The sequence below is a fragment of the Pan troglodytes genome, chromosome 19, assembly GCF_028858775.2.
Source record: "Pan troglodytes isolate AG18354 chromosome 19, NHGRI_mPanTro3-v2.0_pri, whole genome shotgun sequence".
Taxonomy (NCBI): domain Eukaryota; kingdom Metazoa; phylum Chordata; class Mammalia; order Primates; family Hominidae; genus Pan; species Pan troglodytes.
The window spans coordinates 29,216,511-29,228,685 of NC_072417.2; the positions used below are offsets into that span (position 1 = coordinate 29,216,511).

General features: G+C 53.6%; 1 protein-coding gene and 2 non-coding genes across 4 annotated transcripts in view; 1 reads left to right on the plus strand and 2 right to left on the minus strand.

The window, feature by feature from the left end:
* Positions 1-6,087, minus strand: part of LASP1 (LIM and SH3 protein 1) — a 55,417-nt gene extending 49,330 nt beyond the window's left edge. Inside the window, exon 1 of one of the 2 annotated variants that reach the window (XM_016930795.4) lies at positions 5,434-6,087. In XM_016930795.4, coding sequence (XP_016786284.1) covers positions 5,434-5,502 — 69 coding nt within the window. In that variant the 5' untranslated portion in view covers positions 5,503-6,087. Of the gene's footprint in view, positions 1-1,582; positions 1,843-5,433 lie in introns of those variants that run through there. The other variant, XM_016930796.3, reaches the window with a different exon arrangement.
* A 241-nt stretch (positions 6,088-6,328) lies between these two features.
* Positions 6,329-6,400, plus strand: TRNAC-GCA (transfer RNA cysteine (anticodon GCA)). The gene has a single exon. It is a non-coding gene; the product is annotated as a tRNA-Cys (tRNA).
* A 1,580-nt stretch (positions 6,401-7,980) lies between these two features.
* On the minus strand, positions 7,981-8,052 carry TRNAC-GCA (transfer RNA cysteine (anticodon GCA)). Its single transcript has one exon. It is a non-coding gene; the product is annotated as a tRNA-Cys (tRNA).
* Between the last annotated feature and the right edge of the window lie 4,123 nt (positions 8,053-12,175).

Sequence of the window (12,175 nt, forward strand, 5' to 3'; positions counted from 1 at the left end):
CCCTACCATGGCCCACTTCAACCAGAGACCCCCAGGGTAATTTCAGGGGGAAATCACCTTCTAATAGGGTACTGGTTCCCTATCAAGAAGACCCAAAGGAAAAACCTAATGGTGGAATATTAAACAGAATGCTAGGAGAACCACTCTTGGGGAGGAGGGCCAGCCGGAAGTCTGGAAGCAAAGAAGTGGCGGGTCTAAGCTTGGCCCCCTCCCCAACCTGGGCCTATCCCAGTGACCCAGGGCCCCCAAACCCCTATGAGGCAACTTAAAGACTCCTTCTGGTGCATAACCCAATAGACAGAACCCACCGGGACACTAAGACAGACTGGTCCCTGCCCCCACAGGCCCCTGAAGTGGTGCATACCCCAACACACAGAACCCACCAGGGACACTAAGACAGGCTGGTCCCTGCCCCCACAGGCCCCTGAAGTGACAGCCCCACTCCCTCCCCCAGTAACTGGGAGGCATTGGCAGGGTGCCCCAGCCTGGTCACCACCCAGTCTGCTGGCCTCTGCCTACTTAGCTGCACACGCCCCTGCCTGGGCCCCTGCCTCCCCCTACCCCCACAGGGGCCTGCCAGGAAAAACATTCTCCAGAATCCAGACCATGACCCACTTTCACACACACACACACACACACGAAGGGCTACACACTGTCCTAGGACCGCGGACCTCCAAGGCTGCCTCCTGATTGACGTTGGGGAGACAAAGGGAGAGAGACCCCTACTCCAGATGGCCAGGCCTGCACCCGGAGCCAAGCCCCTTGGAGAAGGAGGGTGGGGTGTACTGAGCAGGCAGGGGGCACAGGGCCAACACTGGACCCAGTGGTTCCAAAGACCCCTCCAGGCTGCCACGCGGAGGAAGCAGAGCCCCTCTTCTAGGGGATGGCACCTATTTCTATCAGTAGCTCCTTCCCACCTCCCTCACAGGCTCCACACTCTCATCCAGACACACAAGGGTGGGGCAGAGGAGGGTGGTCACCTGTCCCCCTGCAGGGGGCTCCGAGCAGAAAAATGGAAACCAGTTACTATGAAGCACAAGTGTCAAGTGGAGCTGCAGCCACTGTCTCCCAGAGTGCTGGAGGGTCAGGAGAGGAGGCCGTTCCACCCCTAATGCTTGGCACCTCCAGCAGCTTCAGGCGACTCCCCTACCCTCTCTGGAGGAAGGCCCCAAAGTTCAAGAAAACCCACCAGCTCCTTCCACCGTGTCCTTTTTGGGGTAGGAAAATTGTGGGGAGGGGAGGCAGAAAATGGCCAGTCCCTCCACAACCGCTGTGAGCCAAGCCTGGACCCTAAGATGAAAGAACCCCTGCCTTGTCTCAATGGGGTCTGGGGAAGGACACTGTCAGGGAAATACGTCCAGAGGACCCCACAGTGATCCCGTCTGCCTCTGCCCTGCCCCATGGGCTCTGTCCCAGAGCAAGAGCCCCCCTCTTTTAAAGGCCCCAGGCAAGATGATTTCAGCAAAGCATTCCTGGGCCTCAGGACTCAAGGAAACTGCACCTCGAGGCATGCACCTCTGCCCCTTCCTGCTGCCTGCAAAGTCCATGGCTTCCCTGTTCACAGAAACCAGACAGACCCTACCTCTGCTGCCCGTTAGAGGCCTCTCAGCCTGGATCCGAGGCTCCAAGGCAGGGTCATCTTGATCTTCCCTTGCCTACCTGCAACCCACTCTAAAGAAAGGTAAACAGGCTGGTAGGGGCAGAAACCTGCAAGGATACCCCTCACTTGGGACAGCCTGTCCCTCTGTGGCTCTGGGTTGAGGGGGATGTGGCAAGCTTCGTGTCACTGTGCCTGCAGCCTGGCACCTTGGCCTCTGAACCCAGGCTACCTGGGGTGGCCATGACTCAGGGATGGATTATGAGACCGTCTCTTCCCTTCCTGTTGCCCAGGGTTACACTTTCTCCCTCCTGCAGAGGCAATGCCAGCCCCACCCTGGCCGGGGCACCAGCCTAGCTTGGTTGGCCACCTGTCCCGCTGGCTTAAAGGCATAGATCTTTGCTGCACCTCCACAAATTCTGAGGACAGGATTATTCCCAGTGGCCCCACGCCCCCATACAAGACCCCAGGCCCAGAGCATTCCTCCAGATAGGGTCAGGAAGGGATGGGACCTACTTTTGGCACAAATGAGATGTAAATAAAATATAAATATGTATAAATAAAAGTACTTTCTGCAAACACACTGGCAGAAGAGCTGAGCAGAAAGAACTGTGGATGTGAATTTCAGCTCTAAGAGAGGGAGATGAGCCACATGGGCTACCTGAGCCTCCGTTTATGGAGTGCATCGTTTACAAGAGCGAACACACCTACTCTGTGAGGCTGCTGTGAAGACTGAGCCCAGCATATCGTGATAACTAGTAGCTATTACGAAGGGATGGTCACAAGATCATGGTGGGGTACTCTAAGCTTCAGCTAGCAAAACGGGGCACCATAGCTGTGAGGACTTCAACCCCCTCGAGTGGGGAGGGAGCGCTGAGACAAGCAGAGGCAGAGAGCCCACCCTAACAGGGGATTCCAGGGGAACTGGCAACAGACCAATCCTCTACCTCCACCTGTTTTCAGAAACCTGGGGAAGCAAGCCAGGAAAGAGGGACGTGGCGAGGTTCTTGACAACACAGCTCCCTAGATACAAAGCAGGTGCACAAAGTAGGTGCTCAATAAATATTTGTTGAATGAGCAAATGAGGTCACCCTGTTTCTCCCCCAGCTCTAATCCCAGAAGTCCTCTGGAGAATCAAATCTCGACCTCCTTCCTCAAACACTGTCATCAGCAATACATATTTATCCAGCTTGCAAAGCATGCTGGGTACTGCAGGTTGGGGGCAGGGTGGCCTTCAGAGGTGACAAGGTTTTTACCCACCTATGCCTTTGGGAGATAAGGCTCAGGGAGGAGAAAAGGCTGAAACCAAGGACACAGCCTGTGCTTTGGGCCACGTAGTGGGCTGAGTACCATGGGGGATTGTAGAGAAACGGGTGAGTCTAATTTGACTCTTTTGCTGTAAATGGGAGGCCTTGGGAAGTTGGTTAGCAACTATGGGACTGAAGTTGCCTATGGGACTGAAGGTTCCCCCTCCTCCCTGGTCACAGCCCAGCATCCTCCAGGCACTGGCTCCCCATTCCTGGTCCTATCCTTACTGCCTGGAGCAGGTGGGGAGGAATAGGTCTGATGCCTGGATATTTCAGGTCTCCTGCTCAGTACAGGGGGCGAGGTCTCTCCAGGGCCACTTCCTATAGGGAGAGTTCTAAAAAGAGGAAGGAATCACCAACTCCCACTTCCCTGGGCAACCCCCACTTGAACGTCCTCTTCCAGCTAGGGTAAGAGAACTGGGGAGGGCACCCTGCCCATCCCTGCTCCCCTCCCCTCGGGTACACGGCACTGAAGGTCCTTCCAAGGGGAGTGGTGTGGAGCTGAACAGAGCATCCCAGAGAGGTAGGGAGGGCATAGTCTATACAGCACCCTCTTTAGCACTCAGGGACTTTAGTGCACTGCCCCACCTTCAAGGAAATGACATCATCATACCCATCTGACAGATGGTGAATACTGAGGCCTAGAGACATTCATAAAACTGGTGGGAGCAGACCTGGAACAAGGACCCAGTTTCCCAACTCCTGGAGTGGCAATCCTGCCTTCATGTTTTGCTTTTTCCTTATACGGGTGAAGTGCCCACTGCCTCTTCCCAATTCATGACTGTGGAGAAGAAGGGGACCACAGGGAACTCAAGATGCAGAGGCCAAAATCTCTGCCACGAGGGGCGGGCGAAACCCCAGTGTGCAAGGACAGGTACATTCTCAAGGGGAGACTTCATTATCTGATAGCTCTAAGCTCAAGTCCTGCCCAACAGCGGCTGGCATGGTCATGGGGAGATCAACAACTTTCCTCGTGCCCACAATATACCCCCTCCTCTCCTCCTGCCCAGTCAAGCCCAGGACCAGGAGGGACAGTGACACAGCAGCGGCCCCATATGCCCACACTCCCCAAGAGCAAGTTCAAATATGTTTCAGAACCTCCAACCCCAACTCCTCACGCTGACTCAGAGGCCAAAGGTCACTGAGGAAGCTCACACCCCAAGGGGGAGGGGAGAGATAAGGTGTCCAATAAACTATCCTCTCCTGAACAAAACCTGGCTCCAGGTCAGTAATGAACTTGGCCCCAGGGCTCTATACCCCTCTTTCATCCAGTGTTCCCACCCTTGCACCTCTCTTCCATCCAGTCCTCCCAGCCCTCCCAGTTCAGATGGAAAGGACAGAATACCTGGACTTGGAGCCAGCTTTGGGTGGTGGATGAAAGACGCGGTGAGGAAGGGCACAAAATCACAGAGGCCTCCCCTCCAGACTGGGGAGGGGATGCAGAGGGGCAGGTTTTACCTTAGGATCTTACGGAGCTTACAAGAGAACAGGATCCTACCCTAAACTGTACGGGAAACACCCAGTTCTACTCTCCAACCCCCCTCCAAAAGTCTAATGGCAACCAGATGAACAAGTCCAGCACTGGGGAGACAGGGCCCCCAGGGGACACTGATCTCCACAAGGCCACCCTCCCCTCCCCCCAATACCTCCCCCTTTCCTCGGCTTCCCCAGAACTCAGCCAACCCCACCCTCCACTGGAGAAACCTGCTTTGAAAAGTTAGCTCTTTGTTCTTCCACACGGTCTCCTGGCTCTGTGCACAATTTCAGGAGATCTCAGCTAAGCACCCTCCACCCACCCTACTCTGCCACCCGACCCCACCCAGCTCAGGCTGGACGGCCCAGCACCGGGAGTTGGCTTTTAATTGGAGGTGGGGGTTGGGAAGCTGTGGAGGAGGTCTGCGAGTCCTTTAACGACTGAATCCAAGGGGGTGCAGGTCGTTCAAAAACGGGGCTCTTGCGGCAGAGCCCGGGTCCTTACCCAAAACCCCCCGCATCAGATGCCACACACTCGCAGGCTGATAGCCCCCGCCCCGCCAGGCCAGGAAGCCAGGCCACCCCCGCCGGAGCGGACGGTTTTGCAGGGCCCCCCAGCCTCTGCCCCGCCCCCCCGCCCCCTCCACCAGCGCCCCGCGCTTCCGCCTACTTGGCGCTCGGCGCAGAGCGGAGAGGGAGCGGCGGTCTCTTCTCACTCTCCAGGCCGTAGGGGGCGGGACTGCACCCCTAACCTTCCCCCAACACACCCCGGGGCCTGACTTCCCTGCTCCTCTCCCGTCCTCCCAACCCCGGGGCACAGAGCCCACCCCTCTCCAGCAGCGGCTGCCCACTACGCGTGGACTTCCCGCCTCGCCCCAGATCTCCTGGTTTTCAGACTGGGATGTGTCCCCACACCCCATGACACCGCCCGCTCGCCCTCCCTCCATTCTCCTGGGATCGCGGGGATAAGGCGGCAAAGACCCGGCCCTTCTCTCCTCCCTGGATTCGGAGCACTGCGGGGGATTGCAAAGACGCGTCTCCCGGTCCCGGGCTCACCTTATCCAGACAGTTCACCTTCTCCGTGGGATACACGATCTTGCCGCACCGGGCGCAGTTGGGGTTCATGGTTCCGAGGAAGGCTGGGGCGGGGACGCCTGAGCTCACGCGCGTCCTGTTCCCCGAGGCGAGCTGGCGGGAGGCGGCCGCGGCTGCAACTACACAGGGAGCAGCGACGGCGGCTGGAGCTGGGGAACTGGCCTCCGCCTCCGCCCTCCTTCCCCTAATAAACACAGCGGGGAGGAGGGGCTGCACTGGGGCGGGCACGCGCCTCGGGCGCGGGCAAGGGCACGCGCAGCGAGGCGCGCTCTCCGGGCGACGTGGGGCTGCGCGGGGGCGGGTTCCTGGGGGGACGGCGGGGCCCGCGGTGCTGGCGCCTCAGCGCTCTCAGGCTGACTGCGCCCGGTGCCCAGGGCCCTTCCCCAGCCGGAGGCGGCGCAGAGGCGAGCAGGCTGCACATCTGGGGCGCCCGGGCTGCGGGAGGCGGGCTAACCCCTCAAGCCCGTCGAGGGTGGGGTTGGATCCTCCTGAACGCTGGAACTGATTCACCGCATTCGGGGACTTTCTACCCGGCATGAATCTGCGGACCGAACGGGGACCCCCTACCCTGCCCCTCTTAGCTCTCTTCCGGCCCACACCCTTTCCCACATTTGTGGGGCGGAACCCGTCCCTCCCTCTTGGACCCTGCGCGCTGCCGGGCCCGGGCTAGTGCTTCCCTCTCGAGCCCCTGCAGTGCACCTTCCCGGGGTTCCCCGGATGCGGGCACCGTCTGCGTTCAGCTTGACCCCTTTTTCTCCAGCATTCCTTTCTCCTTCTGTTACACCACTACTCACAGTGTAGCAGCTGCAACAATGCTTAGCACCCAAGGAGCCGCTTCCAGGCGCTGTAGAGGCGCGGGGGTATAGCTCAGTGGTAGAGCATTTGACTGCAGATCAAGAGGTCCCTGGTTCAAATCCGGGTGCCCCCTCAGTGGTTTGGCTTTTCCTTCCCCTTGTTAACCATCTGTTTTTCATTCTTGACTCACATTTTAACACTGGGTCCTGACTAAAAAAAAAAAAAAAAAATGAAAAAATGAAAAAGTATCTTCCTCATTTTTCAACCTTAGCAGAAATCTTTCGGTGTTACTTTGTGCTCAGCGGGAGGAGGGGGTGGGTATAAAAGCTGCGCGACCGCATTACTCGCGCCAGAGGTGTAGGGATTTCTGCGGCCACGGCCGCCAGCCTCAGATGGGTCAGACAGTTCGAGGTGCCGGGTTTGAGGGACAGGATGTTTCCAATGGGGGTAGGGAGACAGGAGAACGCCTCAACTTGGCGTTCCTTTTGGGGATGGAGGGTGGGTCAGGCGAGGGAAACCCATAGACACAGCCCTTCTCCAACTTCAACTTTCTGTATTAATGGTGACATGGACGTGCTGTGTTCATCCTTGACTATTAATGTACAAAAGTAAAGTTATAACCCAGTGCAAACTGAGATAAACGAATACAGTGTTTCTCAAACTTGAACGTGCATCAGAATTACCTGCAGGGCTTGTTAAAACACTGCTAGTTTCTGATTCTGTAAGGGGGCCCCGAGAATTTGCATTTCTACCAAGTTTCCAGGTGCCTCTGGTGCTGCTGGTGTGGGGACCACATTTTAAGAACCACTGAAGTAAGAATAAAAGGCCATGGAGTTTCATAACCTAAAGATGGGGACAAGTATCTGCTGGCTGCGTGCCTGACAGGGTCACTGTTGGGCCGGAGGAAAATGGTAAGTGTGACGGGAGACAAGGGCGTCCCCCTCGACTAGGTTTTGCCCAAAAAAAGGAAAAATAAAGGAGAAAGGAAGAGGCGTGCTGCCTGGGTCAAAGGGCAGCTGCGATATTTTAAACCCGGAATGTGGTTGTGTCATTCCTCGGACCCCGGGGAAACGCGCATTTTTTTCTCCTGGCTCCTATTACTGTGAGCTGTATCGCTAGGCTGAACAGAGAGATCACAGATCAGCAGAGCTGCGGTTCCGTGCAAAACCCAGGAGGAACCAGTTTTACCTCTCCTTTAGGCCTTGAACTTTCCATGTATAGCTTATCAAGCCAAAGCCCTGCCTATGAGCTGAGTCAAGAAGGAAGATGGGAAAATTGCTCGCTGTCTACCTTCTATCTGTGTGCCCTGTCCTGTTCGAGTTCGCGAGTATATGAAAACCTCTGAATTTGGATTACTTCTCCTAGTTTTCATAGTCAAGTACGAACTACTGCCCCGTCCAAGACATATTTTTTACCCCAAAACAAATTATAATTAACGTTAAACCAATGGGCATCGGAGATGGAAATCGATACGCGCCTTTGTTCTACAACTGAGAGTACTGGTGCGCTTATCGCCACTTGGGGTATGAGGGCTCAGATCCACCTAAAGGCAGCCTCTGGTTGCTGTTCTCTCCCTCTAGGGTACGGGAATCCTTTCAAGGTGAAAATTAGGTAGGTGGAAGATACAAACGACACCTCCTGTGAGTTTTGCATTCAGAACTCGCTGACTCAGGTTATTCCTGGATGGCTGTGAAAAAAACTTAAAGAAACCCAAGGGGGCACCCGGATTTGAACCGGGGACCTCTTGATCTGCAGTCAAATGCTCTACCACTGAGCTATACCCCCTCTGCTGGTAACTTTCTGGTAAATTGTTTTTACATCGATTGATCCCAAAATTTTCATACTTTCACCATTCGTTCAAAATTAGTGTCTCTTTGCTAGATTATACTGAAATTACCAATGAGGAAGGAGAAATTAAAAGACTAGGCCAAGATAGGCCAGGCACAGTGGCTCACGCCTGTAATCCCCAGCACTTTGGGAGGCCGAGTCGGGCGGATCACGAGGCCAGGAGTTCGAGACCAGACTGACCAAGATGGTGAAACCCACATTCCCCCCCTCCACCTCCGTCTCTACTAAAAATACAAAAAATTAGCCGGTAGCGGTGGCGGGAGCCTGTAGTCCCAGCTACTCAGGAGGCTAAGACAGGAGAATTGCTGGAACCCAGAACCCAGGAGGCGGGGGTTGCAGTGAGCCGAGATCACGCCACTGTACTCCAGCCTGGGCGACACAGCGAGACTCCATCTAAAAAAAAAAAAAGGCTAGGCCAAGACGTGGTGGCAGTTTGAAAAGCATGTGAATTTAGGTGCCAATCTGCTTTGTCTAGGTTCAGTTCTTTTTTTTTTTTTTTTTTTCTCCAGACGGAGTCTTCCTCTGTAACCCAGGCTGGAGTGAGTGCAGTGGCGCAATCTCGGCCTCCCGGATTCAAGCGATTCTCCTGCCTCAGCCTCCCGAGTAGCTGGGATTACAGGCGCCCGCCACCGCGCCCAGCTAATTTTTGTATTTTTAGTAGAGATGAGTGTTCCACCATGTTGGCTAGGCTGGTCTCGAACTTCTGACTTCATGATCTGCCCGCCTTGGCCTCCCAAAGTGCTGGGATTACAGGCATGAGCCACCGCACCCTGCTTGGTTCAATTTTTGTTTGTTTGTTTGTTTGTTTGTTTTCCATTTTGTGGAGATGGGGGCAGGTGGTGGGTGAAGGAGGCCGTCTCCCTATGTTGCCCAGAGACGGAATTTCGCTCTCCTTGATCAGTCGGGATTGCAATAGTGCGATCTCGGCTCACCGCAACCTGTGCCCCCCAGGTTCGAGCAATTCTCCTGCCTCAGCCTCCCGAGTAGCTGGGATTACAGGCATGCGCCACCACGTCTGGCTAATTTTGTATTTTTAGTAGAGACGGGGTTTCTCCATGTTGGACAGGCTGGCCTCGAACTCCCGATCTCAGGTGATCTGCCCACCTTGGCCTTCCAAAGTGCTGGGATTACAGGCGTGAGCCACCACACCCGGCCTAGGCTCAATTCTTTATCCACAATCCCACTCATCTCTCCCCGCTAACAAGTCAGAGAACAACCTCCTGCAAAACTGGATAAAGTTTTTCCTTGGTCTCTCCAAAAAGAATACGAACACGCCATTGCACTCCAGCCTGGGCAACAAGTTTCGCTCTCAACAAGAGCGAAACTCCGTTGCAAAAAAGAAAAAGAAAAAAAAAAAAACTAAGTAAGAAAGAAATCCTGCAATATGCAATAACGTGGATGAACCTTGAGGATATTATGCTAAGTGAAGCAGGCCAGTTACAGAAGACCAAATACTGCATGATTCCACTTATATGAGGTTTCTAACATAGTCAGACTCCCAGAAGCAGAGAGTAGAACGATTGTTGCCAGGGGCTGGAGGGAGTTGCTGATCAATAGGTCTAAAATGTCAGTTCTGCAAGATGAAAAAACTCTAGAAATAGGCTGTACAACATTTTGCCTTCAATTAACAATACTGTATTGTATAGTTGAAAATCTAAGAGGGTCTGCCAGGCATGGTGTCTCATGCCCATAATCCCAGCACTTTTGGAGGCCAGGGCAAGAGGATCACTTGAGCCCAGGAGTTTGAAACCAGTTTGGGCAACATAGTGAGATTCCCATCTCTACAAAAAAAATTTAAAAATTAGCCAGGTGTGGTGGTGTGTACCTGTAGTCCCAGCTACTTGGGAGGCTGAGGCAGGAGGATTGCTTGTGCCCAAGAGGTCAAGGCTGCAGTGAGCCAGGGTGACGGAGCAAGACTCTGTCTCAAGAAAAAAAGAGAGAGAGAGAGAAGCCAGTTGGGAATCTATTGTAATAATACGGGTCAGAGATGGTGGTGATGTCTTAGACTACAGTGTTTTATTAGTTTTATATTGCTGATATAACAAATTACAGTCTATTTGCATAAAACAACAGAAATTTATTATCTTCACAGTTCTGGAGGTCAGAATCCCAAAATCAATTTCACTGGGCTGGCTGGGCTCGGTGGCTCATGCCTGTAATCCCAACATTTTGGGAGGCCGAGGCAGGCAGATCATGAGGTCAGGAGTTCGAGACCAGCCTGGCCAATATGGTGACATCCCTTCTCTACCAAAAATAGAAAAATTAGCCAGGCATGGTGGCTCACGCCTGCAGTCCCAGCTACTCAGGAGATTGAGGCAGAAGAATCGCTTGAACCTAGGAGGCGGAGGTTGCAGTGAGCGGAGATGGTGCCACTGCACTCCAGCCTGGGTGACAGAGCAAGACTCCATCTTAAAAAAAAAAAAAAATCCACAGGGCTAGAATTAAAATTAAAATGTTAGTATGACTGCATTCCTTCTGTAGGCTTTAGGGGAGAATCCGTTTCCTTGACTTTCCCAGCCTATAGAGGCCGCTACATTGCTGCCTCATTGCCTCTTCCCCAGTTGTCAAAGCCAGCAGCATATCATCCTGTCTCCGTCTAGCCTTGGTTTCCATGCTTCCATGTTACCATCTCCTCTCTCTGTGACTCTGATCCTCCTGCCTCCCTCTTGTAAGGACCTGTGGGATTGCACTGAGCTCACCTGGATAATCCAGGATAATCTCACATCTCAAGATATTTAATTTAATCATATCTGTAAAGTTGCTTTTATCATGAGAGGTAACATAGTCACAAATAGATTCACAAGGAGACTGGGATGTAGACATGTTTGGAGGGTCATTATTTAGTCTATTACAAGTAGGAACAAGTAGAACAGCCGAGCTAGAGAAGAATGCAGGTGGCCGGGCACAATGGCTCACGCCTGTAATTCCAGCACTTTGGGAGGCCCAGGTGGGCAGATCACCTGAGGTCAGGAGTTCGAGACCAGCCTTCTCAATATGGCAAAACCCCACTCTACTAAAAACACAAAAATTAGCCAGGTGTGGTGGCACACACCTGTAATTCCAGCTACTCGGGAGGCTGAAGCAGGAGAATCAGTAGAACCCAGGGGTGGGAGGTTGCAGTCAGCCAAGATAGCACCCCTGCACTCCAGCCTGGGTGACAGAATGAGACTCCATCTAACAAAAAAAAAGGCCAGGCGCGATGGGTCACGCCTGTAATCCAAGCACTTTGGGAGGCCAAGGTGGGTGGATCACCTGGGGTCAGGAGTTCGAGACCACCCTGGCCAACATGGTGAAACCACGTCTCTACCAAAAATACAAAAAATTAGCCAGCCATGGTTGCGGGTGCCTGTAATCCCAGCTATTCCGGAGGCTGAGGCAGAAGAATTGCTTGAACCCAGGAGGCAGAGGTTGCAGTGAGCCAAGATCACACCACTGCACTCCAGTCTGGGCAAGAGGAGCAAAACTTAGTCTTGGGGGGGAAAAAAAACAGAAAGAAAGAAAAGAGAAAAATCCCACTGAGAAAGGGGCGAGTTTAGGGGGGAAAAAAAGAGTTTATTTTTAAAACTCTTAAAAGAAAGTAACAAAGTACAGCCCCATGTCCTCACAGACATCATGTTCCAGTATTGGGATGAACATGTTTCATTTAAGGTGCTTAACTGATATTTAAGAGTATGCGTTTCGAAGCCTGGCGCGGGGGCTCACGCCTGTAACCCCAGCACTTTGGGAGGCCAAGGTGGGCGGATCACGAGGTCAGGAGATCGAGACCATCATGGTGAACACGGTGAAACCCCGTCTCTACTAAAAATACAAAAAAATTAGCCAGGCGTGGTGGCGGGTGCCTGTAGTCCCAGCTACTCGGGAAGCTGAGGCATGAGAATGGCATGAGCCTGGGGGGCAGAGCTTGCAGTGAGCCGAGACCGCACCACTGCACTCCTGCCTGGCTGACAGAGGAGACACCCTCTCAAAAAAAAAAAAAAAAAGGAAGAGGCAAGCTCTTCATCTGACAGCAAGAGGAGAAAGAAGGTGTGGAAGGTTTAAGAAAGGAGAGACTGTGTGAAAT